We start from the raw sequence: 28,000 nt of genomic DNA on the forward strand, positions 1-28,000 counted from the left end.
CTGTGAGAAAATGTTTTTCTTTTTTTCCCCACCTTCCACGGGATACTAAATGGCGCCACTAAACAGAACATTTTGTTGTATGGTTCTATCAACGGAACAATAGAAAAAGGGCTGACTTTTGGAACAAAAAAACAGAAACAAACACGTGACCTGTAAGGATTAATAGAAAATATTCGTTTCTAATAGGGAAATAAAGTTGTTTTGAGGCGCAGTTTACTTCGTACATAATACCCGGCGCCGGCAGTTACTGGGTTAATCTCCCTCCACTCTCGTGACCTCTCTCCACACGGTCACACCCCCTTCCCTTCTTCCGACATCAGCTGACTTGTACGGAGTGGGCGTGGCAGAAACAAAAGCCGTCTCGGGGGCTCGGCTATGAACTCTTCCGGTTGGTGGCTGCTACTGACGTCAGCAGTCTCCCGGCAGGTCACGCCCACCCGGTGACGCAGGCGCAGCCGTAGCGTTTTGTTTGCGTAGAAGGAAGAAAAAAAAAAAAGAAGAGTCCGAGAAAGACCGGCGACAGGAGGAGAGCGTGAGGGCTACGTACCGAGCACGTACTGCGTCACCCGCGGCCCAGCACCGAGCAACAGCGCCGCCGCTTCTCTGCGCTTTTGTTTCCTGAGTGGATTATAAGCGTCTCCCACCTTCCAGGCCTCAGTGTCCGGCCGCAACACCAACCAGCCAGCGCCTGACGCAGCTCCGGAAGCCTCCTTGCCCCGGCTGGCATGGAGGGAACAGTTGTCAACGACAAAAAGAGGTGAGTGAGGTGTACCACAGTGTGCCCCTGGCGGGAGGGGGCGCCCCTGAGCGGTCACCCCATGCCCACTATCAGGGGGCTGCTCTATTGTGGACTATAATGGAGGTTATACCGAATTGTGGTCTCCTGGATCTGTGGTTATAGGGTGTGTGGTGCCATGAATGAATAACTAGACCAGGATGGATTATTAGTGTACATATACATAGTGATAGATGTGTACCCTAAAGTGACCCCCAGACTCTCCAGATTTCACGAAATGCACCATGTGACTTACGGGGGCGCAAAGATTTAGTGGTGGCGTATGTTTTTACGTTGCTTTCGATTATTTGCTGAATGTGTTGTCTTTTATTTACTAGAATACTAACAATTGTCATTGGGGTCCAAAGAGAATGGCAAAGTATCTTATCAAAAGTTCCGAAAATTGTCACTCCATAAGAGAGAAGTAACATCCCGTGTGGGAAGCGTTAGACTTATAGATGCGCCAAATGTATCAACCTTAAAGTGATAGTGATTGCTGTAATAGTCGGTAAAGCAGATTGCAGTGGAGATCCCCCTGGTGGTTCCTCTCTCCCGCTATAAATGGAGTAGTCTGGGAAGTTGGTGGCTTTTGCAGGGATTGGGAATAGATGCAACCAGATAGAATAGTTGTGTATTGGGAACTCAATGGTTAAACTTGTACACATCAAATTAAGCTACTTTTCCAACTGTTACCCCATTGCTTGCTGTACCTGTATGGCGCCCTCCTAGGAGCAGAGTGTGTTCCTAATTTTCTGTGGCAGAATTGTTATATCTGCTCCATCTATTATATCATCCTGAAGGGAAGAAGAGTCTGATATTGGAGCCATATCGAGATGTAGCCCTATTGGATCTTTGGGTGACATAATACAAATCTCTGATGTATCCTCTTTGCACTTTTATGGGTATTAAATTTGTGGGATCTGTCTCTCTGGCGCTGTATGGATCTGTGATTGGTCCAATTCCCACAACATCAATCTTGTATAGACCCGTGATAAAGGAACCCCCTTTTATCTGATTCTGCCCAAGGAAACAAGGATATGAGTGAGGACGAGACATCTTCAGACATGTCAGACGTTGTACACTGACATGTCTTGTGGTCAGCCATCACATCACACTTTGACAACTCTGGTTTTCTTAGTCTTTCAGGTCAGATAATCGCTCTTAGGACTGGTTTTCATATTGTCCTCCTACCCAGGGGGTAGTTGTTATAACCCTCTTACTCCAATTAAGCTTTGGAAGGGCTTGAGGGCCTTATTTTGGAGAGTTAGAAACTTGTGAACTTATTATCCCCCACCCGTCTATCCTGTTCATGTTGGATGTATAACTCTACACAGATTACCAAAGTTTCTTTTTCACATGTATTTTTGTGGAGTGTGTGAGACAATCAAAGACCCCCTAACCTGAACTGGGGGCATACAAACTGCATGTTGATGTTGTTTTTGGTAGGATTCAAATATAGGACTTCTGTCCATCATCTTATGGGTTTCCTCCCACACTCCAAAAACATACTGGTAGGTTGATTAGATTGTGAGTCCCGTGGGGACAGGGACTGATTTGGCGAGCTCTGTGCAGCGCTGCGGAATCTGTGTGCGCCATATAAATAAAGGAATTATTCTTATTTATTATGTCTTTGAGGGTATAAAGCAGCGGCTCTCTAGCTTATGTGCGACTACATTTCCCAGCATGCACACGATAGCAGGTGTAAAATCGTAGTCTGCAGCCTGTGACTCCCTGGCATGCTGGGAGTTGTAGGCTCACTACATCCTGGGGGCTATAGTCGTACAACAGCTGCAGAGGGACACTTTGCAGACCACCGCTATCTCCAGTTAGTCTATACTTACTTTGCGTTGTTTTTTTTTTTTTCTCTGGTCTTATTGAAACTATGACTTCCAGGAAATGTCTGCTACTTCCCCTTTATACATAACTATATACGTATCTCAGAGTTGACCTTGGTGCTGCTTACTCGCGTCTGCTGAGGCTCTGGCCTACTTGTTGTCATTCCTTACTACAAGAAGATCAGAAACCCCATTGGTCTGATGAACGTATACATAGATATTGGGTGGTGTGTGATGCTTCACATTATGCAGACCCCTTCTGTAGAGTGTCACAATGCAGACATGGATACATTGTTCATGGTTTACTAGGAGGCTTCTCGGCTGTGTTAGGTCAGGAATCTGTCCATGTGAATTCATGTCTAATGTCATACTGAGTTTTCATGAGGTTTGGGGAATATTGTGAGATAAGATTTACCTGAAATGGTTTCCTAGAAGAAATATGTGAAATTCACCCCAAATGTTTTTGTGATGGTTGTTTCTGCTGGATTTTGCATAGTATATCATCGCTGTTGTGTTTTACATGATCTATGTATTTGCTGCTGTGGGAAAATTTTCCAGATGTTTCGGTCACCTTATGTTTTCCCAGTCAGGAATTTGTTGAAAAATGTGCAGTCTGACTACGGTTTATGAACTGATATCTAATCCACAAGAATCCGTTCATACTGTCTGAGGAGGCTTGAAGGGAAATGGGCCCACTCGTTGTTTGCAACGAATCCTGCATGTCTTATTTTTGATAGGCATTGTAAAGGTTAAAATACACATAAACCAGGGACACTTACAGATCCAGGCACAGTGACGGTGGTAATCTTTTTATATTTGTTATCTGTGGCCTCCTTAAACCTTTAAAATTAGGCTAATGAACCAGAGGTGCTTTGGTGGTGTTACCAGAGCCCCTCCGTGCTGTAGCTACACTGTGCAGGAGCACCTCCCACTGTGCTGAAATTTCCTCTGCTGCAGTCAGATTACATAAGGCAGGGGGATGGGGAAGTGCGGAGGGGGCAGAGGGTGAATGTGAGACCCTCTGCAGCACAGCTCTATTAACACCTCCCTTCTGACTCATTAGCATAATTTTTAAAGTTGTAATAATTTTACCCGGAAGGAGACCATAGATAACAAATAAAAGAAGATTATCAGTCAGCGCCTGGATCTATGAGTAAGTGCCCCTGGTCCATCATGATTTATGTTGGTTGTAGTTTTCCTACCAGATTACATTTGTAGCTGCTACTTTGTTACACTTCAGATTTTCTGCATGTAAATATTTGCTGAATATTTGCTGCTGATCTGCATCGTCTCTTCATTAAATTACGTGACTGAATTTTTTTGCCAAGAGAGGGGGGGGGGATACTATTTGCTGCCTTGTGGTATATTTTGTTTTTGATAAGGCTCAAATGCAAAATAATGCTACAAAAAAAAAAAAAAAAAAAAAAATGTCCTCTTTTATATTGCTGAATTTGGCTTCCTACAAATAAGCCCTATGATGGTGGCGTTGCCGTTCTGTAGTCATCCCACTTATCCACTTCTTCTTCTGACTTGAGGGTGAATCAAGGATGTCTATTTACTGGTGGCTGTTGTCCCGTGGTCCCCAGGACGCGGGTGTTTTTGTGCTCTTGTGTTACTGTTTTGTATTGGAATGTGTTGTGGAATGTTTTTGGGACAAGGGAATGCCTTGGTCAGATGTCCACACAACGGTGTAAAATACTGAGTAGGGGCCATCAGCTGCTTCTTAGTTTTGAACCTATTGTGACTAACTATCCTTATCCTCAGCGGGTTGCACTATCCTGCCATACTGGGAGTAGTAGTTGTATAACTTGGTAATAACAGCAGCATAGAATCTCTTCCTTGTATTTTTCCCCCAGAAACCATCCTTTGCAGTGGGTTATATTTAACCCTTGTTCCTATTGGCAGGGTGAATGGCTAATCAGGAAGCCGGATGCAGGAGGTTGCAGACTTCTGACATTGCCGTAGCAGGGTTGTTTTGCTTTCTAAGAGGCCCAGGTCTGCAGGGGATAATAAGCCGCTCTGTGTAATGAAGGAAAACCATGCAACTAGGAGCTAATGTTCCTGTAACACAGCTGTGATCTAGAGAGCAGTGACCGTCTACGCAGAATACAGTCTTATTACTGCTCTGTACAATTCCTGAGGATTTCTTCTGACAGATCCATTCTAGGGCATTTCACTTGTGTGTTTACAACAGAATTAGCGGAACATGTGTGTGCAGTGGCTTTTATTGAGAAAAACACATTTTGACGTTGGAATGAGGTCTTCTCCAGGTGGTGGCCCATGTGGCAGGATGCTTGCTCCTCATCAGTTAGTGCGGATTCACACTGGTGTGTCCGTTGCGCTTGGTTTCCATTTTGCTTCCGGTTTATGTCCGCATTTAACATTGGTTAAAAAATATAACGCCTGGTTCCTCAGCATCATCCGTGAAAGACTTCTATTGCCTTTCGTGATCCGCACACGTGAAAAAAGTAGGACAGGTTCTAAATGTTTTTTTCACTGACTGCGAAATCCTTTGGGATAAAAAAAAAAAAAAAACCTAAAATGTGAAAACGCCCATTGAAAAAATGAATCAATAAGGCTTTAGTGTTAGAGCCCTAAGGACAAAGACGTACAAAATCCATCAACATTTTAGTGTTGTGGTCATCCATTTGCACCAAGTCAGTGCCACTATAAATACCCAGCTTAGCCAGAATCTGTGACAGGTGGCACTGTACAAAGGTGGGTCATGTGTGCACATCATAATTCATGAGCATCTAGGAGAGCTGTGTATCAACTTACATAACACCATATGCTGAGTGTTTGTTTTGCCCCTTAAAGAAGGGTAGAAGTGACACTACTCTACCTCACGTGTGCTGTCCGTGAAAAACTGAAAATCTATTTTGTGAAATCTGAATGAACCTTTAATAAATGTGTGCATGTTTTATGTATTAAGTATCTTCTTTTGTAACGTAGTAATTTCTCTGTTATTGTATGTTCCCATGAGTCTGATATGAAAAGGAAAGATCCACACGTTAGATATAATGGGGCTCATTTACTAAGGGTCCTGCGGCCGCGATTCTGTCGGTTTTCCCGAATATTTCCGATTTGCGGCGAATTGCCCTGGGTTATTGCCGCACACGATTGGATTGTGGCACATTGGCGCCGACTTTTGCGCAGCAGAAATGGGGGGGCATGGACGTCGGACAACCCGACGGATTAGGAAAAACCGCGGAATTCAAAAAACTATTTGTGTTGCAAGACACGCACTCACATGCACTGGGAAGAAGGTGCACTCCGGCAGACCTCGGTGCAGCAGCGACACGTGCAGGATATCGGGCGCACGACCTTAGTAAATCCCGGCAGACCTGAATCTTCGTCGGACAACGCGCCACGGGATCGCGACTGGACCGGGTAAGTAAATGTGCCCCAATGTCTTGAGCTATATAGCTATTTATGAATAAGACCAAAGTATGTGGGATTATACCATAAATAGATAGACGGTCCCCGATTTAAGGACCCCTAGTTATAGATGGTCCTCTGGTGAAGCTCTCTGGATGCTTTACTTTAGTCCCAAGCTGCAATGATCAGCTGCATGGTGTCTTTATTGATAATCCTTGTTCCCAAGATGGCACAAAAATTTCAAAATTCAATTGGGACAAAATATGTTTTTTTTCTGGAGCTACAATTAATGTATACCTGTTCCGACTTGCATACAAATTCAACTTAAAGAGGACCTGTCTGGTGCATATTAGGGCAATTAAAGATTTACAAGCTTATTGGGCACTGAAGGATTAGCTCTAAAAAGGGCTCCAATGGCATTTATTAGAGGAACCTGCCACCGGATCTACCTTAATAGGTATCTCCGAGATGGTAGGTGTCCTTTAACAATGCAATAACTGGGGGAGAACTAGGGAGCTTTAGTATGAGCAGCTAGAGTGTGTTTAAGTACAAACCTAAAGAAACTATCTTGTATGCAACATGGGGACTGCCTGTATTTTATTTGTCTGCTTCCTGTTGCTTGCATTGAGGGGGTTTATCACTAGACAGGCTTTTTGCAACAGATTTTAGAGCGTCTTGGAAATATCTCCTTTCTGTCAGTGGAAGATGTATTAAGCTCCTATCTGAAGGGTTAATAGGCACAATGGATTTATGGCTTGCTGAGTGAAGAGTCACACAAAAGTTTCAGAGTTTGGTGCAATAAGTTAAATACTATTCTCTACACCAGGAAGGGGCTTGGGTATTTTTACGTCAAAATGTGCGATTTGTTTAAAAGTCGAACGTTGTAAATCTGACTTGCACATCTGGTGTTGGGGGCGGGCGGAGGATTGAAGAATGGACCAGGTTTGCAGAAGTCGCAGAAAAGTTTCAAATGTGGTGCAAAACAACCAATGTGACAATTCTTCAACTTGTGCGCCAGAAAAAGGGGCTGTGACTACATCACCCCTACTGTGTATAAGCTGCTGAATGAAGAGGAAGGTTAGGTGTTCCTACTAATCTGACTTTATGCATCTATGCTATAGATATGTTGGCACCCTTTAGGGTGTTATGCGTGAATGAATCAACACCCAGATTAGAATAATATGTATTGGCATTGCTGATGTTTTTTTTCCCTTTTTGACACCTACTTGGCTGCCAGGAGCGAAAAGGTGTGGGCAGAGATGGATTATCTTTGAAGCTCCTGCTTTGGGTCCCCTGATTCTTCCTGTTCAGGGGAGCCTGGAGGGAAGCTACAATCCAAATGTCTCCTGCTTTCTATTGTATTGGTGTCATCAGGATGCCAATACGATTGAAACTTGTGATGCAGCAGAGATCAATAGGTTACCGCTCAAATTGTCATGTTGGCACTTTACAACATAAAAGTGGGTTTTGGTTGTAGTTTGGGCACTCTGTATCTAAAAGGTTCGCCATCACTGCTCTAGGTTGTTATTTTTATGATGGCTGTACATATATTTAATACATTACTATTAACAGCAGATGTGTGATTGTGATTTATTATACATGAGCTATAGATGAGTTATTTGCTTAGTGCACAGACCTAGAGGAGACTTGCTATATACTACAGGTTGTAAGGAAGTCCCAAGGAGGCCAAGCTTTTCTACACCATTACTTTGTTTGATGTCAGAGTCTTGGTGTGTGTTGTAATACTCCATCATAAGATTATAGCGCAACCCTGAGATCCCTCTGCATTAGATGTTAAATGGGTTTCTGAAAAACTGACTAGTGTGTTTTGCGCTTTCTCACTGAAATTCAGTGCAAAAGGTATACAGCTTCTTGCATTCTGTATCTAGCAATGCGGATAGACAATATATGAGCTTTCACTAGGGTAAGGATGTTTTTGCAGATTCTCTTTCAGTACAATAATGAGTTAATTGATCACTAAATGTCCCACTGAAGTGTTGATTTGGGACTACTTTGACCCTTTATGAGTTTTCAGTCCCCTTCACTATAAAGCTTTTGTACTCATCTGTGACATTCAGGTACTACATATATATACTGTATTTTTCCATATGTTTTTAGCACCCTCTATACAAGGCGGTCACTGTACTAGTTGTGTATGGGAATAGTTCTGTAGAGTGTACAGACTAGGACTACAGCTCTTAAGTGAGTAACATAAAGCTATAGAAGTAAAGGTTCTATACATGGCTATGTGCATGATGTTGCATCCACAGCCTTGCTGCACTTTTCTGTACTGTTGCATTCATTAGCATCAGAAGTGTCTTCCCATAATGACCCATTTTAAAGGGTTATTCCTAAAGATGAGTCTCTTTAATCAGATTTAGGCGTCCTCCTGAAAGGTGAAGGTCATAACGTAAGATTCTCTATCTGTAAAGTGAAAGTTGTGGATCCCTTTCCTGTATTTGTTCCCATTTGTGGCATTGTAGCGCAGTGGTGCCCTATACAGGGAGAAGTGTTGTCTAACCAGTTCCTACTAGTTTTGCATTGGGAGCCAGTGACTGTCTCATTGTATTCCCCTGCTTACACCTCCCTGTGTACTTTGTATTTTGCCTCTTAACCTAGATTTGTAGCTGCAGCTAATGAACAGCAGATGAAGGGTCATAAAGAGCGAGCTGGAGAGCAGCCAATGTGCCACATACCATGTGTACAGCTCCTCCGCTTCTGCTACTTGTAAGATATCGGGAAGGATGGATTCTGGCTTCTCAGGACTGAGTTCTCTTCATGTTCATCATATCGCATGACCTTTATGCCGATAGACTGATGGCTATTCATCTCATTTACAGATTATGGGATAAAGGTGTCTCACCTTAGAGGAGATCACTTCAGTTCATTGCTGGGGACAGAGCAGGCTCTTATGTGTTGCATGGAAGGGGAACCTGACTCCTGGTAACTTGAGTGTAAATGGATGGTAATGTATGAGAGACTCGGGGAGTTGTAGGCTTTATTGTATTGTATTCATGGGGGTACGGCTGAGCTGCAATGCTGCTGGATGTAATGGACCAGGATTTCTTGCAGAATGGTCACTCGTGTTATTGTCTTAGACACTTGTGGTGTCTCCTGTAACTGGACATGACAGTGATGTAGTTTGGATCCTTACTGGTTACTGTATAGCATCTATAAATCTTCCTTGGTGTACTTGGTGAGTGTGGCCTGTAGTCTCCTGGTAGGCTCTTTATGGGAGGAGGTGTTATTTGCTTTGCTAGTTTTATTAGCTAAAGGAAATCAAGGATTCCGTCTATTGTAAAGTTTTACTGTTGTGGTTTTATGATTGGTAAACCTAAAACAGAAGGAAAGTCTATGATGGTATTGACCAATGATGCATAATCTTTGATCCATTATTTGAAACCGAAAAACATTGTGACCCCAGAATAGTGTAGTTGCATTGTTGTGGGTTAGAGGTCACTGTGCGGCTGGCAATGTTGTGGGGAAACTTGAAATCTCTGTGCCTGAAAAACCAAACCTGCCACTTCAAAGTACAACTGCAAAGTATAAAAATGTATGCGTAGCTCTGCACCAAGCCAAAATAAGCAGTTCTCTCATTTACACTCATTAGCTATTTGCAGATGTTTGTCAGCTAGCAGTTACCTTCTCCCTCTGGCTGTCTTTGTTTGGTTGTTAGCCATGGGAATCTGTAGCTAGACGTAGGAGAGGAGGATGGATGGATGTTGTTGACAGGGGTTACTAGCACATGGATGCTACTTAGGAGCTGCTGGATGCAAGAGAATATCAGTCGTGACTCCTGGCAGCATGTAGAAAACTCCAGGACCTGCAGTGATGTCATATGCATGTGACTGATCACATGCTTCATGTTACCCAATTACATTCCATGAATCATATGTAGCAGAGCTATTTGGGTTTGAATATAGGAGAAATGTGTATGTATGAAAGTTTGAATGCACAAATCCACAGCTCAGACTCCCCTTCTGTTCTAATAAATGGATGTGATCCTGGACATATACAGTGCAACCTCTGAGCAGACCTCTTTGCACAGGAAAGTGGTGGTCTGCAGATTGGAGGCGGCTTCCATAGAGTATAATGGGAAAAAATAAAATTGGTTATTGAATAAAAATAAATCTCTGAGGGGTGGTCTTCTAGAGGTGTGTGTACACACGTGTGCGCGCACATGTTCTGTATACAGGTGTTTTATGGTGTAGATGGACATGTTTTAATATGCATTTGAGAAGCTTGATACAGGTTTCATTTGAATTGTTGTTAAATTCTCTCTCCAGCTGTGCTAAAACAATTTAAGTAACTTTACAATTACTTCACAGTTGCTCTTTAATAATTATCCCATAACATATGATGTAAATGGTCTTTTGATCAGAAGATTTGGGTGTCTTGTCCTCTCCTCTGCAGGTGAGCATGTGCTGCGCTGCTTCATTCTCTGGGACTTCCAGGAATAGTGGCAGCACGAATGTTGCATGATACCCCAATCCTTGTGATCAAACTCCCAACCCCCCCCCCCCCCCATCTGTCAGGCACTTCACACCTTGCAATAACCCCTTTAAAGGGATATAACGGGTATAAGCTGACCCGAGTATAAACCGAGGCACCTAAATTTTAACACAAAAACTGGGCAAACCCATTAACGTGACTATAAACCTAGGGTGGGAAATGCTTTGGTCACAACCTCCACCCAGTATACAGCTATTCGGCTATAATTTTTGGTATTTCCGCCGCAGGGCAAATGTAGTACATGGCAGCTATTAACTTTGAGTGAGTCTTTGTTCGGGCTGAGCAGATTGATAGTTTTGTGGTAAAATGTGGAATATTTTAAGAAATCATGGACAGGATTCTATTAGTGATTGTAAGCGATCTCTGTAGGTGTACTGATTTGTGGAACGCTGCATGTCACTGAACAGGCCACCTGTAGGACATGATGACCCCCTCTAAGCTTAGAGAGGGTAAATATATCAATGAAGAAATCCCAGGTTATACTTTTCCTCCAAACCCGTGTATCTATCTGCTTAATAACAATGTGCATGGTGTCTTAGCTGCAGGCAGCATGTTATAGAGCAAGAAGAGCTGAGCAGGGCACATTACAATCTCCTCCATACGACAGGTTCCCTTTCCATCATCCAGGGTGCGGGACTATTCCTGTTTGTACATGTTTGTCACTTCTCTAGGTCCCTGGGCCTGTGGAGCCTGCAGTCCTCTTTTTAATACCAGGAGCAAGTTCTATAGAAAAATCATTATCTGTAATGAAACATGAACCCAGCTAAAGGGAATGTGCAAATACACAAGGAGACCATGCACTGATCATTGTCATATCTCTGTATGATAATCCATATCCTGTAATAGTAGACTGTACCTGACCTATAAACGTTGGTGTATTATAGGGAAATCCTTCATGGGGAGAAGCATAGTTGTGCAGTCTGATAAGAGCTGAGCTCATATGAAGTTGCTTGACCTTATGATTGACCTGTCATCTGGGTCATGTAACTATCTTTTTGTTTCATATCAACTATACACTTTGTCTTGAGTTTATATGCATCACAGTAATGAAACCGTGATCCAAAAGACTTGCATAAACACTGCCATGTTGAAATTGATGTCTGATGTTCTGGCCCATGAGTCCAGTGTGCCGTGGGTGGTCTTATCAGTGCTTGACTGCAATCCTTACACGTGATCGCTGTCATTATACAGGACTCTGCTGATTTATATCATGTTCAGGTCGGGTCGTGTTCATTGACCAGACTTTTGTGCTCATATCAGGCCATTATAAAAAAAAATGTTGCAATTTTATTACCGTATTAGATTTGACTAGGTAAACAATTTACATATATATATATATCTAAAAGTACTGTTTTAACGTAACCTTTCCTCCAGCCGACACATGTACCTACCCATCGGGCTCCCGCCCGCCGGCACTGATGGCACGTCCAAAGCACTTCCCCATGACCACCCGACACTTCCCACCGCCCGGCACGTGCACCTTCCCGCCGGCCCGCTCCGGGTGTGTGTGTGTATATATATATATATATATATATATATATATATATATATATATATATATATATATTTATTTATTTGCTGTGTGTGTGTATATGTGTATTTTCCTGTACGTATATTATATACTACATGGCGGCACGCTGTATCTTATATATTACATATATGGGGGGGCGTCTCTCTATAGCTCGCCTCGGGCAGCAGACAGACTTGGTTCACCCCTAATTATAGTGAATATTTTCCCATGAAATTATACATCAATCTGGATTGTGTTTCCAGCTCTATAACTTGCCACTTGCAGATAGGACTCTCTGTATAATTCATAGACATCCTCCTGCTATGTAACATGCCACCTGCAGATAGGACACTCTGTATTATCCGCTGACATCCTCCTGCTATGTAACATGCCACCTGCAGATAGGACACTCTGTATTATCCGCTGACATCCTCCTGCTATGTAACATGCCACCTGCAGATAGGACTCTCTGTATTATCCGCTGACATCCTCCTGCTATGTAACATGCCACCTGCAGATAGGACACTCTGTATTAACCGCTGACATTCTCCTGCTATGTAACATGCCACCTGCAGATAGGACACTCTGTATTATCCGCTGACATTCTCCTGCTATGTAACATGCCACCTGCAGATAGGACACTCTGTATTATCCGCTGACATCCTCCTGCTATGTAACATGCCACCTGCAGATAGGACACTCTGTATTATCCGCTGACATCCTCCTGCTATGTAACATGCCACCTGCAGATAGGACTCTCTGTATTATCCGCTGACATCCTCCTGCTATGTAACATGCCACCTGCAGATAGGACACTCTGTATTAACCGCTGACATTCTCCTGCTATGTAACATGCCACCTGCAGATAGGACACTCTGTATTAACCGCTGACATTCTCCTGCTATGTAACATGCCACCTGCAGATAGGACACTCTGTATTATCCGCTGACATTCTCCTGCTATGTAACATGCCACCTGCAGATAGGACACTCTGTATTAACCGCTGACATTCTCCTGCTATGTAACATGCCACCTGCAGATAGGACACTCTGTATTAACCGCTGACATTCTCCTGCTATGTAACATGCCACCTGCAGATAGGACACTCTGTATTATCCGCTGACATTCTCCTGCTATGTAACATACAACCTGCCTATTGGAATGTATTTATAATCTGCTTGGCTCCTCCTGCTATATAACGTACTGCCTGTAGGTTACACTTCTATTTTATGGTCGCAGGTTATCTCAACAAACAGTTATTCATGACCTAAATGCAGCCCTGTTCTTCTGTTATGGCTCTAGTAGTTTGTATTGTTGGAGGGTTTTATGGGCCCCTCATGAGGGGTCTCTAACATCCATAGTGGATTGAGGTCTCCAAGGAATCTCTTTTATTATTTGGCACCCGCTACTCGATAAATGTTTGTATTTTTTGGTACTGAACTTCATAGGACTTGGCTGTAGTATAGGGATGCATGGTCCTCTTCTGGTAGTAGTTGGACCCCCACCGTCTATGGCGGATTTTGAGCATAAGCATACACCCTCTTGTTTTTGGAATTCTGTGCATCTCTTAGTGAATAACTCTCTCTTTGAAATGAAGCCTTAAACCCGTCCGCCTCTAGTGTTTCTGGTTTATCCTGATTTTTGCTATTGAAGAAGGAAGGGCGACTTGTCTCTACAATTCTAACAAAGTTCTACGTGGATCCGTGCCTATCTACCAGAGATTTATACTCTATGTGCCTGTCACCATGACTAATAATGTACAACTATGTAGTGTGTTTGTCCTAAAACTGGGACTCCCTGCTGTAGAGGAACTGCAACTTCCAGAAAGTCCTGACCTGCTGCAGCAAAATGCTCCATTGGGAGAAGGACCGTATGGGACACGGATGTATAAACCGTACAAAGCTTTGCCACATAAACTGTGATGGAGTGTAGGCGGTTGTCAGGGAGCTGATCCCCATTCAGGGATGGAGTCTGCAGTCTGTCCCCCACAGTCTAATATTGATTTCCTATCCTAATGTCAGGCTGTTAAACACATTAGCCTATTCACGGGTCAGAACAAACACCTGCTGTGTAAGTGACCTGTGCTGTGGGGCTGTATATTGCTGGTAATAAAGCTACTTATTACCCTTTTGCAAATTAACAACCTAAGTTTATAAGTTGTAGGTGATCCACGGGCATTGGGCATGATCTTATATTCTTTTGTGTGTGGAGTGTAAAGGTCACTGGGTCATATGTTATTCTTTAACATACACACAGGAACTATATGTCAGTCTGCAACGTCCCCTGCTGACATACACTGTCTGCCAGGGGTCTCCAAAGCCGGACCCCCGGTCAACAAAATGGGCTGTACATGCACGAACAGTGGCATAGAGTAATAAGTAAGAGAGCGCCTCCTAGGGCCTCGCTCAGGAATAACAGTGTTATTCCTGAGTGTGGTGTTTGGTGACAGTGTATGTGGGTAACGTTCCTGGACTGCAGTTACTCATCGATTCTGAGGTTGCATAACCTGTAAATACTGCCGCCTTTACAAGATGTCTTTATCAACCTTGCAGCGGCTACATACGAGACCATACTCCTCCTGCCAAGCCCAAAGTCTGAAACTTTAAGCAACTTGACGTTTTAGTGGTACTATCCCTTTGGCAGGAATATCCCATAGTGGTGTCATAGTGTTTGATAATAAAGGGGTCGTATGTGATTTATACCTATCTGGAAACAGTGACACTTCTGTTGTAGGTTGCTTTTGGTAAAAATTGGTTCATTGTGGCAGGCGTATCCCATATATCAAAGGACCACTGTTGGGCTTTATTCAGACAGCTGTTAAAGGGGTTAATTTTAGTGTTGTTACAGCTGCATGACACAGACTTCATGCAGATTACAGGAAAATATAACTTAATGCAAACCTGTCCTCAGAAATGTGAATTTTAGCTGCTTCCAGGTGCCAATAGCCTATGCTATGCTGATGTTAAAAATGCCTTTGTTAGCATTGTGAAGAATTTCAGTACTTTTAAATAGTTTATTTCGCATTACCTGGCTCCCTGCCAGCAGCGTGTGGCGAGTCCCAAGGGAGTGGGTGCAATTGTAGCAGCCTTTGTCTGTCTCCTCATACATTTCATACATTTTTCCTCTCCTTGTACACTCATCCTCCTCATTCCCCTGCCTGCTCAAAGCCCATGGTAGGAAGTGGGGAGCGGAGAGGCAGAGTGCATCAGGAGACTGAGACACAGGTTTCTACAGCTGCCCCACATTCCCCAGGACTAAAGTAATGGCATTATTCAGAATGCTGAGAACCAGCATAGCATATAGGCTGTTGGAATCTGTCACCAGCAAAAATGACATCCACGGTGACTGGATTTCTAGCAAAGCAACGTCATTGAAAAATCAAAACCAAAAACCTGTCACAAACAAATGCAATGTGGTGGGCTAGGTGTATATTATCCCTCTTCATCCATAATGTGAAAAGAAATTTAGGAAAATAGTTGACCTGGTTCTTGCTAATGAAAATTGATAAACTTAATGGACAAGAGTCTTGGGGCTCATTCAGACGGGTCCCTATCCATAATTTTTCACGGATATGCAGACAGTGAGACAAAAATTGTAGTATACACTATTTCTTTTTCCCACATTCAGATCACAAACCTCCTTAGAAGTCAACGGATCCACAAAGAAAAACTTGTGCTTTTCTGTAAATGCCGGATGATGGCGGGCACCCCAACACGGGTTTTGCTTGTACTCTTCTTCAGCGGACTTGATATTATAGGAAAAAATATATTTTATATTGAAAAGTGTACAGTCACCTGTACAACAAAGGATTCCCTGGTGCCTGTTATCCTGAAAGCTCAAGAGATGCATATGAATATGGCCCCTGGTTAGCAGCCCCGTAGCCATTGGTGTGTGGGATCCGACTGCCTGAGCCGCAGACATGAAAAGCAATTGGATCTGCTGTATATTTTATGGATTGGGCGGCTGTCTCGTACATGGGGCCATAAAAACCACGGCCGTGTGTGTATGAGCCCATATGGACGCCTAATACATGGCCATGTTCTTGTGTATGTACAAGCCTTACAGTCCTCATCTAGAGGGACACAATTTGCTGCAGTCAATAGATGTACCTGTCATCCCCCTTAGTCCACCTTTAGACGTGATAGAAAACATACCACACCAATGAGCAGTGCTATCTAATACTTCTCGATTTTACTCCCATCTATCTACAATATATAATAGCTGCAGTATCCTGGAAGAGCTGAGGGCCTTGTTTCTGCCTCGCTGCTTTTCTGCACCTTTTTCCAAGCCATAAAACTAGAATTGGGCACGGTGCATCAGAGTTCAGGTTCATGGGGGATTATAATCTCCATTCTGGCCGTGCACTGCTGATTATCTGATAGGAACGTTCTGTGTAATGGAACAAACATGTGGTTAACGTTTCAGAAAGTTCAGTCCAAACCGCAGCTACTGTTCATGAGCCAGGGGTTACCGGCTTGTACATCTGCATCAGCAACTATATTGCCTGTATAGAAGGTGGATTTGTGATCTCTCCCGCCCACGGACATGGGGTATTTCATGTTATTGTACTGAATACAAGGTATTAGCATAATGGTCAGGATGTTCCTACTAAATTTATCTAAGTGCTTCTCATTGACTCATTGGTTGTCACTTCCACCATATGCAATCATTTCTATGTGTGGTGGTGAAAGGCCATGGGAATGGCACATGTGTGGCCTATGGGAGTCCTTAAAAATAAGTCGTATAAGAGGGGACAGTAAGTGACAGGTTTTCAAGGGGGTAATAGATGGTAGATGTGGATTTCATTGCGGTGGCTGTTCTGGTTAGTGTCCGTTACATGCTAGGAGTTGTAGTTTTCCATCGGCTAGATAGCAGGTTGACTTGTATAGTCTCATAGCACAGAATGCAGCCCCTCCAATGTGGATTGTACTGCTCAGTGTTTGTATAGTGATAATATTAACACCCGGACGCGGAGATTCCAGGTAACAACGTATTTATGTTCTGCCCTATTTCTTGCATTGCCTGAAGGGGTTTACTGTGAGAATTTGCAACAATTCGTGTTGATGTTGGAATGTGGATAATGTGGACAATGTTGACACCAGGAGTTGTACAAAGGCACTTAGATATGGAGGCCCCTGCATTATACTTGATGGTTCATGACTATGTCTTACAGGCAGTGCAGCTCCATAACTTACGGGACGCACAAAGGGTTTGTTTCTTGTACAAACAGAATATTAGAAAGACCTCCCTCCCCTGTTGTGACCCCATATCTTGATGGGCCAGTCGAGTTTAGTCCCATAAACCTGGTCTATGTGTCAGATGGACCTGGTACAGCCAAACGGTACTAACCTGTTGTGTTCACTTCAGCTGTTCTTGACCCAAACCTGCCTGTGTACGGTGACCACGAAGAGTCTGTCATTCTGGAGGACCCGTCCTGCTGTGTAATGCTTCATTTCTCCTGTGGTGGCGCTGTGGGATGATGGAGACACTACTAGGTTCCCACAAAGATTAGCCCATTTCTGGGGTTGACAGCAGATGACATGAGATGTTGTTATATATAGAAAACAGGTTGTCCACAGGCTACGACTTTTGTTGTGTTATTTTTGCAATGGAATATAAAAGGAAGAGCACCTCCTTATGGGAAATGATCTTGTGCTGCATTTCATTAACTTTCACTTAGTATCTGACTTCCCTCATCTGTAGTTCACATCTGTTTCATCTGTGACTAGTCAGAACCTGCTCTCGGAGATTCTCTTGTAGAACATCTCGGCCTCTTCTCAGGCCTTTAACTAGAGAGGAAATTCCAGAAAGCCGAGCATTTCATGTCTAAGCAATCAAAGCCGAGGGAGGGGAGGAGGGGATCTGCCACCATATTGGTTTCTCCTCCCTTACGTCAGTCATGTCATTTCTGTAAATCTCATAACCATAGAAGCTTCTGGGTACATAACAAGGTCCTCCTACCTGCAGGGGGATAACAAGATATTTTATATTGAAGCTCGGATCACATGCGTTTGTATTGTTTGTTTTTATAATTCAGACAAATGTTTTTTCTGTAATAGTGAGATTAGGGACATTTGTTATTTTTCTAGCGTGAGCAGACCTACAGTTCTAGTTCGGTCGCCTGACTCTTCCGTATTGTTGGCCATACTGCCAATCTGGCAAATGAATGCCATTAGCAAGTAGCCATGTCTGTGACTCGCTAAGGACACTCGGGGTGGCCAAACCCAAATGTGGACATCAAGTCCGCGTCTAGTGTTTACTTAAAAATCCCCTTTAAGGCCAATTTGTGCAGTGCATTATAGCATTGTACTAGAATGTGGAGACAATAATAGAATATTCATACACAGTATATAGAATGATCATAAATTCTACTCCTGTAATGCAGCTAACTAACTTCAGGATGACTATCATAGCACCATGTCAATACAAACTTAACCCATAGAATCTTGTTGCAGGATAAGTTCGGAGCGTCGGAAGGAGAAATCCAGAGATGCGGCCCGGTGTCGGAGAAGTAAAGAGTCTGAGGTGTTCTATGAACTCTCTCACCAGTTGCCGCTGCCGCACAATGTCAGCTCTCATCTGGATAAAGCCTCCATAATGCGACTCACCATCAGTTATCTACGTGTAAGACGGCTTCTCGACGCAGGTGAGTGTATGCAGAACCTCCTTTCTTAGGGCTTTTTGGAGCTGATTTATTTTTTCTTGGGGTTTCCTTGCTCTCAGTAGGTAGGTTGATGTCAGAGAGTATCTGAGGATACCTGATCTGAGTTGCACCAGACATGTATTTGTACGTTTTACATTTTGTTTTAAATGTTGGAAAAGTGGCCAATTCTCTGCTCCAGGTATGAAACTGTATTGTGCGGTCGATTTGGTGCATTGGAAGTTATATAAAAATATTAGTGCACAGTGGAGTGGAAAAGTCACTTTGAAGGAGATGTGCCAATTATAGACCCATAGTCACCATACTGGAGCAAAGTTTCGTACCCCTGTGGGTCTCACAGAAGTGAAATCCACCATATGAGTTGAGTGCTAGCACTTAATTCTGTGTCCTTTGTGCCCCCATCCTCCTTATCACTTGGGGTCTCTGCAGTCTATAATGGCTCATTCCCCTTTAAGGTAGAACATCTGTATAAGCCAGACCAGAGAAAACTGCAAGCCTCATCAAATATCCCTGGAAGGAGATGGCTCACACGTCTGATTTTGGTCATTGTGGGCTCAGTAGCATTTTTTAACTTAAAAGTAGTTTACATCTTTCACTGTCCTGGACTATTAGTTTCTAATTTCCAAGGAACGTCACTTCTGTTATGCAGTTGATAAGAATCTTCCATTTTACAACTTTGACTCGCGTTAATATCTATAAAAGTTATTCAGCTTCTCAAAGAGATTGTATAAAAATGATATTGTGTTGTGTTTCATAGCGTAGTCTTTAAACCAAGTGCTGTATACGGCTGAACAGAAGTGATTATATAAGTGATTATAGATGGAATGTAGTAATAATCTGTTGTGTTCACCAGGTGATACAGAGAGTGAATCTGAATTGGAGAAACAACTCAACTGTTTTTATCTGAAGGCTTTGGAAGGATTTGTATTGGTCCTGACCGAAGAAGGAGACATGATTTACCTGTCTGAGAACGTCAACAAGTGCATGGGACTGACACAGGTATGGACGGGCTCTCACCCCCTGTGTAATAGATCTGTCTTCAGGTGTCTGGGGAGGGACAGTAGTCCCCCAAAACATTAAAGTCCTCCACAGGCACAGCGTATTTAAGTGGGTGTTCGGATTTTATACATCACCTGGTTGTTGTTGTGTGCATATGACATAATACGTGTGACTATAGATTGACGTGTTGGTGCCCGATGCTATTAAACTTAAAGGACATCTACCACCAGGATTTAGGCTTGTAAACCAAGCACACTGACATACTAGTGTGTGCCCCCTCTGGCAGGATCTGCTCTTATCTTAGGTGCTTATGCCCTGGTTTAAAAAAAGCTTTTAAAATTCTGCAGGCTCCATGGCAGCATGTAATTGTACTTGGTTTACAATCCTTCGTCCTGGTGGTAGATGTCCTTTAATAAAAATATTCTCTTGACATCTCTCTAGTTCATGTTTTCATTTGTTTTCCATTTCCACAGTTTGAACTCACAGGACACAGTGTATTTGACTATACCCATCCTTGTGACCATGAAGAACTGAGGGAGATGCTGACCATTAGAAATGGTGAGTATTATAAACCTGTATCTAGGCGTGTGTGGCATCTCTGCAGCTCCGAGGGCTAGTAGTGCGTTATTTTGTTATTTAATCTGTCATCATGTAGGGACTACTGATTATTTTTATATGTGACATAACTACAAGTTGTTGTTTTTTTTTTTGTTTTTTTTAGGAACAGCTAAAAAGGGGAAGGAACGAATCACTGAGCGGAGCTTCTTCCTGCGGATGAAATGCACGCTGACCAGTCGAGGGAGGACCGTCAATATCAAGTCTGCCACATGGAAGGTGAGACGAGAATAACCCAGACTGAGGCACACTTGGTGCCTGGCACTGCCCCTTCCCCATACAACTGCTGTATAGGCTGGAGAAGTCACAATTCCCTGCTCTGCTCCGTAAATTGTGTCTGAATCACGACTTGTATGTACAAGCCATTATATAACCCCCCTCCAATGTGTTGCACGTGGTGAACGAACTTATTCCGCTTATTGTCCAACTGAAAACGGGTTCCTAATATTGATATAAAACTAGTGCTGCGCACTCTAGAGATCATCACTGCTTCACATTCCCATGTGTTCTGGGTTCCCTGCTGCCTTATGCCGTACAGGTAAACTCTGCTCTGCTACATACACCTCCTGAATGTCACTAGAGACAGACGGGGGAACCCATGCAACCTAGAGATGGGTACAAAGGTCAGCGAGGTGAATGGCTCCCATTTTATTACTTTATGCTATAACAAACCTTCCATTGCAAAATGTTATTGGCCAGATAACCTCTTGTAACGTGTCTATTTCATTATCCCTCCAGGTTCTTCACTGCACAGGGCACATGCGGGTCTATGACTCCTGCAATAGCCAGAACAATTGTGGATACAAAAAGCCACCCATGACTTGCATGGTGCTGATCTGCGAGCCAATCCCCCACCCATCAAACATTGAATTTCCCTTGGACAGCAAAACCTTTCTCAGCCGCCACAGCCTTGACATGAAGTTCTCCTACTGTGATGAACGGTATATAGAGAGACTGCTGTATCATATCTATAGTAGCAGAAATCTGACTTATTGGGCAATACTGCCCTCTACCTACAATTCACTGCAATTCCGGGAAAAGTAAATTTTCTTTTATTATTTTTAAACTAGGGTAACAGAACTGGTTGGATATGAGCCAGATGAGCTTCTTGGAAGGTCCGTGTATGAGTATTACCATGCACTGGACTCTGACCACTTGACTAAAGCCCATCATGACAGTAAGTACTCCAAGGATGGCTATGTTCTCATTTGTCAGTAGAAAGCGATTTGAATAACCCTTAACCATAAAAATTAAGCCGTCATACTTAGATATGTATATGTAGATATGTATGTATAGTGCTTACATATAGTCACAATACAATTTATCTGTAATGTACTTCCATTTAGAATTACTGAGGCTTTTCCCCCTCTGTATTAGTTTTGTTACATGGGATTGCACATTAATGCGTTTTGCTCCTCTTAACACAGTGTTCACAAAGGGACAAGTGACCACAGGACAGTACAGGATGCTCGCCAAGCAAGGGGGCTATGTCTGGGTTGAAACACAAGCCACTGTCATCTACAACACAAAGAACTCCCAGCCACAATGCATTGTGTGCGTCAACTACGTCTTGAGGTAAGAATCAATCCAGTCCTTATCTTAGAGGCCAGATTTGGCAGTGCTGAGTCTGTTCTCACAACTTCATGTTTTTTTTTTCCCCCATAGGACTACATTACAGCTTAAGTACATTTTTGTTAGAATTTATCGTGGTTGATAACCAGCTCCGCTAAAACTATACACATAAAATAGCAAAAACCTTTTTGGGTGGCACTCCGTTCCGGGTTGCTCAGAGGTTCAGCAAAGCCAAGCAATCCAATAGAGAATAAAGATCCCGGCACTCGTCAATCTCGTCACTTTAGTTGTGTAATTTATACAGCAAATCCTCAACTTCTCAGATCTTTATTCTCTATCACATAAGATGGCAATCAGACGAATTGTCTTTGCCCTGATATCTGTAAGTGTCTATACACATGACTCTTTCCTGAATGTGACTATTTTGATGGGCGTCTGTCTGCTGCAAGTATAGGTGCTCTAACTCTCTGTGACAGTGTCCCGTGAGGGGGTAGGAGGTGGTTCTGGATTGTTGAATTTTCTATGCCTGGCCCTTTTATATATCTAGTACAGTATAATCCCCGTCCCATTCCGGACCCGTGCATATGCTCAGTTAAAGGCATGTGTAGAGAAATGTCAGCAGCAATGGCTAAAGTTTACCTTTTAGCTTCCCATCTGCCAACTTGAAAAGCGACCCCAAAGAAATTCAGATCTTGCAAGATCCTGCCCAAAATAGTACTTTGGGGCTGATTTTGATCTCCGCGGTTTGCTGCTGATTTCTACTTGATATTTCTATTAGAATAAATATCAGAGGATAAACTGCACATTTCTGTAGCTCTCACACTTATAACATGCACTGCTGCTTCTCTCCATCAGTGGCATTGTGGAAAAAGACCTGATATTGTCCATTGGCCAGACTGAGTCTTCACTGACGCCCGCAAAGTCTATTGAAATGAAGATGCCTCCTATCTTCTCCGAACTGGAAGATGACGACGTCTCTAGTACCTTGTTTGATAAATTGAAGCAGGAACCAGAATCCCTGACTGTTCTTGCTCCAGATGCTGGGGATGAAATCATTTCACTAAACTTCAGTTCTGGTAGGTGAATCCTCCATGTACGATTGTTTTGTTTTTGATCTTTATAAAGTTTGTATTGACTGAAAGTCCATGTTTTAATAGATTCTGAACAGCCATTTGATGAGGTTCCATTGTACAATGATGTAATGCTTCACTCGACCAGCAAGCCTCCGGAGAGCATTTTGGTGTCTCCCATCCCAACACCTGAAAAGCCTCTGAGGAGCAATGCTGACCCTGCACTAAATATGGAAGTGGTGATAAAGATGGAGTCAAGTCCAGAACAGTTGGACCTGGCATTTACCATGCCTCAACTCTCTAAGCCCTCCAGCCCATCAGACATCAGCAGCAGCCAGAACTCAACAGAGGTACTATAACATTTTTCTGTAGGAAACCTTTTACCAGTGTAAGTGAGAAGTGTCTGACCACTGGGGCCCCAGCGATCATGAGCAGATGCAACCAATACTCAAGCAGGACATGGAGTCACAAATAGCACATGGCTGCCTTATTCCCAATTGGTATAGAGTGCTATGTGTTCGTGTAACTGTTCTACCATATATGGGATATCTGTGTCCTCTATCTTATCATGATTAGTGATGTCATTGTGTTCAGACTCCTTTTCTGTCCTGGGTATTACTGATAAGTTGCTGTGAGAGAGCTCCTTTAAAGGAAATATACCATCAAAACCAAGCATGATAAACCTGGGATAATTGGGTAGCTAGATTCACACAAACCTATGCCCGCCGGGCGGGCATACCTCCTGTGCCGCGGAGAGGAGGAGGGGAGACCCCTCCCCTCTTCATAGAAATGCACGGTGTACAGGTCGTTCACACGGGGAAATATAGGTTATTTCCTATCTTTTTACCGTCTATGGAACCACACTGTACTACTCCGTGTGGCCATTGCCATATATAGGGGCCGTACCTACATTCCCCATACAGTCGTGTGAATGTGGCCTTACTCATAAGATTACCACAGTCACGGGATCTATATTTGTTATCCATAGCCTTTTTCCTTCTAAAATCAATGTAAAATTATGCTAATGAGTCAGTAGAGCTGCTGGGGGCATTAGCAGAGCCCCTCCAGGTTGTTGCTTCACAGGCTGTTGCACCTCAGGAGCACTCCCCCTTCCCCCCCACATGCCCTCACTATGTGCTGAAACATGGGGCAAGAGGGAAACACTTGCAGCCTGTGAAGTTGAGAGTAAGATTATATTCGGTAACACCCCCCCCAGAGCCCTTCTGGCTCATTAAGATAATTGTAAAAGTTGATTTTAGAATGAAGGAGGCCATGGATAACAAATCTAGGATTACCACAGTTATGGTGGATGGATTTGTACACCTTGCTTTTCAAATAGTTTAGTATTCTGACAGCTACAAGTTTTTTAGAGTATTTTACCAAGATATTTGTCTGTGCTTTTTGCAGGGCAGTCTTTTTAGTTTTTGTGTTTCCCTTTTTTCCTGTAGCCTGGTTCTCCTGCAGAATATTGTTTTGATGTGGAAAGCGAAATCTCCAGCGAGTTCAAGATGGACCTGGTGGAGAAACTGTTTGCAATAGACACAGAATCGAAGACCCCATTCTCCACCCAGGTATTTATGTCACTTTGCTTGTGGTGTTTCAGGCCCAGTTGTCTAAGTATTCTGATTGCCTGTACTGCGGTCCCACAGTTTCCCCCGTGACTGTAGATGTGATGGTGTGAGGAGAAAAAAAATCCTTAAACTCTTATGTGTAAGCCCCACTATGAATTCTTGTGACCTGCCACGGCTGTAAGTGTGAAGTGTGTGTTGTGCATGTGCAGTATCTGTGTGATGTGAGTGGCTTTTTCTCTACCACTGGTGAAGCTGGATGTTGGCTGGCTTTTCTTCTAAGGTTGCTTTTTTCATGTTGGACTAGTACTATTGCCTTTTGAAGTCCAATCATGTTTTCCTTGTTTTATATGCAGGAAACCGATTTAGATCTGGAAATGTTGGCCCCTTACATCCCAATGGATGACGACTTCCAACTACGAAGCTTCGATCAGCTTTCTTCCCTAGAGAGTGAATCGTCGCACCCCCAGCCTTTAGGACAAGTGACCAGTCTGTTCCAGCCAGCCACGGTACCCATCACCACTGATTTTAAACCAATCACCACCGAAGCAATGAGTGACCCCAAAACCATCATCGTCCAGTCGCCCTCTCAGATGATGGAGGTGCACAGTGCCCCGTCTTCACCGTATAGTTGTAACCGGAGTCGCACAAGTTCTCCTGTAAGAACAGAGAAAACTTCAGAACAGACAGATAAATCTCGCCCGGGAACTCCAACCCTATCAAGTCCTTTGAATAAAAGGTAAATTTCTGAAGTCTCCTACTCTGTTTCAGAGCTTCCATTTTCCCTTCCAGCCAGTGTCTTATTTTCTACTATAAGGCTAAATGCACATCTATCGTGTTCAGAATCTGCCGCAAGCGGGGAAGATTCTGCTCCGAAAGGGGGGGGGGGTGAGCGTTCTTCACCCCTTTCATCTCCACAGGAAGCTGCATGCCGCAAATCAAGGCAGGAATAGGTCTCCTCTATTAGCAGCCAGGCCGCCTCTCATGGTGCGGTGAGACACCATGACTGCACAATAGACCTCAATGGCAGCTGGAAGATGGCTGCTGTCGGCTAGCTCACAGGCGCCACTTAGTCATTTGCATTAGACCTTGACAATGACAGCGCGGCAGAGCACAACCTTCCGTACCTGGAGCAGAAGGTTAACAGAGGATCTTCTGTTTTCTAGTTTACATTACGCTGTTGGTTATTGGTTTGTAAGTGATGAGCTTAATTAATGTTTGTCAGGGTTCTACAAGCAATTTTTTTTATTTTTAATTTTTTTTTTTTTGGAGCTACCTGCTGATGAAATTGTCTCCTGTTTTTCACAGATCCGCAGTCCTGGATGAGGATATAAGTCCAAAGATGATAGCCTTACATAATGCACAGAGAAAACGTAAAATTGAAAGTGATGGGCCTTTGTTTCAAGCAGTGGGAATTGTAAGTTGTCAGTTTCATAGACTTGGTCATAATCTATCATAAAAATCAAGCATGATAACCCCATTATTCATAGATCCGGGGACTGGGACTGTAGTAAACTTCTTATATTTGTTATCCATTGTCTCTTTCCTTCTAAAATAAACTTTCACAATTATGCTAATGAGTCTGAGGGGCTCTGGGGGGTGTATCCATCACCCTTCATTGAGGTCTTTTCACTCCGTTCACTTTTCACTTTGTTACAATGAGCAGAACATGTCTCCCCTGCTCACTCCCTCTGCCTGTGTAATCTAGCAGCAGCAGGAAGTGCAGGGGAAGAAACCTGCCATTCTATCAGCCTGTGAAGCTGCATCACTAAGGGCCCTTCAGGCAAATTAGTATAATTTATAATAATGTATAACAAATATAAGAAGATTACCACAGTCACGGTGCCTGGAATCTATGAGTTAGTGTCCCTGGTTTATCATGATGGCTGGTACATGCTACTGAACATCTGTTGGCATAGCTAGCAGTCATCTGTAACAACTTATTTTTCATTACAGGGGACTCTGTTTCAAGCAAATGTGGATCCAGGACCGAACATTCCTCTCTTGTGGAAACGTGTTAAAGGATCTGATCAAGACCGGCCAACTGGAGCTGAGCAGAGAACAATTCTCCTATTGTCCACAGGTATGTGCTGTAGTGATTTGTCTAGTGTAGATCTTACAATACCCTGTCATATTAACTAAGCCCCACATCTTCTGGTTGGTGGAAGACTAGTGGTCCCTGCAGGATTGTCAAAGGAAAGATTAAATGAATGAGAGATCCTAAAACATGCATACAAAAAGCCCTCAACATTTCTAGGTTTTGTGTTATAACTGTTACCAATCCATAATCTGATTCTAGGACAGCTGGATAAGACCCAATCTAGCCTTTGTTACAGTTTATAGGGGGTGGGTTAGCGTCTTTCTGTTTTCAGACAAAAAGGTATCACAGTAAAATAGCTATTCAGGTTTGTAGAAGTGATGGGTTACTCCCCTATGATTGCAGTTACGGGTATCCATGTTTGTGTCTCAACATCTGCAGAAGCGGAATGTAGAAAACTTGTTAGTAAGGACAATTGGTTGTCTGTACTTGCCGGAACCTGTTTGATTACTTCTGACCTTCTCCCTTTCCAGACATGGCGAGTCGATTGCTCGGCCAGTCGTTGGATGGCACCGGACTTCCACAGCTGACCAGTTACGACTGTGAAGTGAACGCTCCCATCCAGGGTAACAGAAACCTGCTGCAGGGCGAGGAATTATTAAAAGCTCTCGATCAAGCTAACTGATCCCGCCATGTTCCACTTCTGGACACTTGTGAACCTTCACCCAAAGCAGTGTATTTATATTTTCTAGATCTGATATTAGAAGCCTGTCTACAGTACCGCACTACTTCAGTTAGCGCCATCTCTGCTCCACTTGGCCGCCGTCTTCACTTCTTTTTTTTCATTTTCAGATGGGTCCTCGTCCAGCTCCATTTATACAAATACATATACTCAATAATATACATTAACTCCACCTCAAGTGTGCACCTTTGTGAACCGCGACTCTGCAGCGGTTTCTTATTATTCTTGTTATTCCATTAGAAGTTCAGTTTTTTTTTGCTTGTCTCATTGATCTCCTCCTATGGTATCATGCACAGGAAACAGCGGTGCATTGTAGTCACAATCGCACAATAATATATATTTTCTTAAGAAAAAAAAAACAAATACCAGCAATTTCTTCATGCAATATATTATGCATTTTTAAAGTTTTTAGTTTATATAATTTTTTTTTTCTTGTGTTTTGGATTTTTTTTTAGTTCATATTGTCTAAGAATCACGTTAAGGCCTGATGTTATTCCCATTGTTTCGCATGTTTTAATGTAGACTCCTCCACGGAGCATGTTTTGGCTACGGCAGAGAGTAAAATAAAAAGCGTAGTGATGAAATCACCACAACCGATATGAAGATGGGTGTACTCCAGTAGAATTTATGAAATCCTACAAATGTTATCTTAAATGTTAGCAGATTGTATGACGGCTCTGAATAAACGAAAATAAATTCTGCTTGTAGTTGGAAGGCTCCATGGC

At 43.1% G+C, this 28,000-nt stretch overlaps 1 protein-coding gene across 2 annotated transcripts; it reads left to right on the forward strand.

Moving 5' to 3' along the window:
• The first annotated feature begins 382 nt into the window (after positions 1 to 382).
• HIF1A (hypoxia inducible factor 1 subunit alpha) lies at positions 383 to 27,989 on the forward strand. 2 transcript variants are annotated; one of them, XM_072115822.1, is made up of 15 exons: positions 383 to 757; positions 18,466 to 18,656; positions 19,525 to 19,670; positions 20,144 to 20,228; positions 20,392 to 20,504; positions 21,024 to 21,226; positions 21,356 to 21,462; positions 21,713 to 21,860; positions 22,713 to 22,933; positions 23,015 to 23,277; positions 24,376 to 24,498; positions 24,852 to 25,234; positions 25,804 to 25,912; positions 26,452 to 26,578; positions 27,067 to 27,989. In XM_072115822.1, exons 1-15 carry the CDS (start codon positions 726 to 728, stop codon positions 27,216 to 27,218), a joined length of 2,403 nt encoding a protein of 800 aa, XP_071971923.1. In that variant the 5' UTR covers positions 383 to 725; the 3' UTR covers positions 27,219 to 27,989. The 2 variants fall into 2 exon arrangements, with proteins under 2 accessions (XP_071971923.1, XP_071971924.1); XM_072115823.1 differs by lacking the exon at positions 383 to 757 and adding an exon at positions 8,894 to 8,931.
• Positions 27,990 to 28,000: the final 11 nt, after the last annotated feature.

This window comes from Engystomops pustulosus, chromosome 7, assembly GCF_040894005.1.
Source record: "Engystomops pustulosus chromosome 7, aEngPut4.maternal, whole genome shotgun sequence".
NCBI classification, from domain to species: domain Eukaryota; kingdom Metazoa; phylum Chordata; class Amphibia; order Anura; family Leptodactylidae; genus Engystomops; species Engystomops pustulosus.

Bases quoted from the DNA above. Each gene is read 5' to 3' on its own strand.
- HIF1A (XM_072115822.1), top strand. From the start codon at position 726: ATGGAGGGAACAGTTGTCAACGACAAAAAGAG. The intron at 19,671-20,143 runs GTATGGACGGGC...CCATTTCCACAG, and splicing joins AGTGCATGGGACTGACACAG to TTTGAACTCACAGGACACAG. The intron at 25,235-25,803 runs GTAAATTTCTGA...TGTTTTTCACAG, and splicing joins TCAAGTCCTTTGAATAAAAG to ATCCGCAGTCCTGGATGAGG.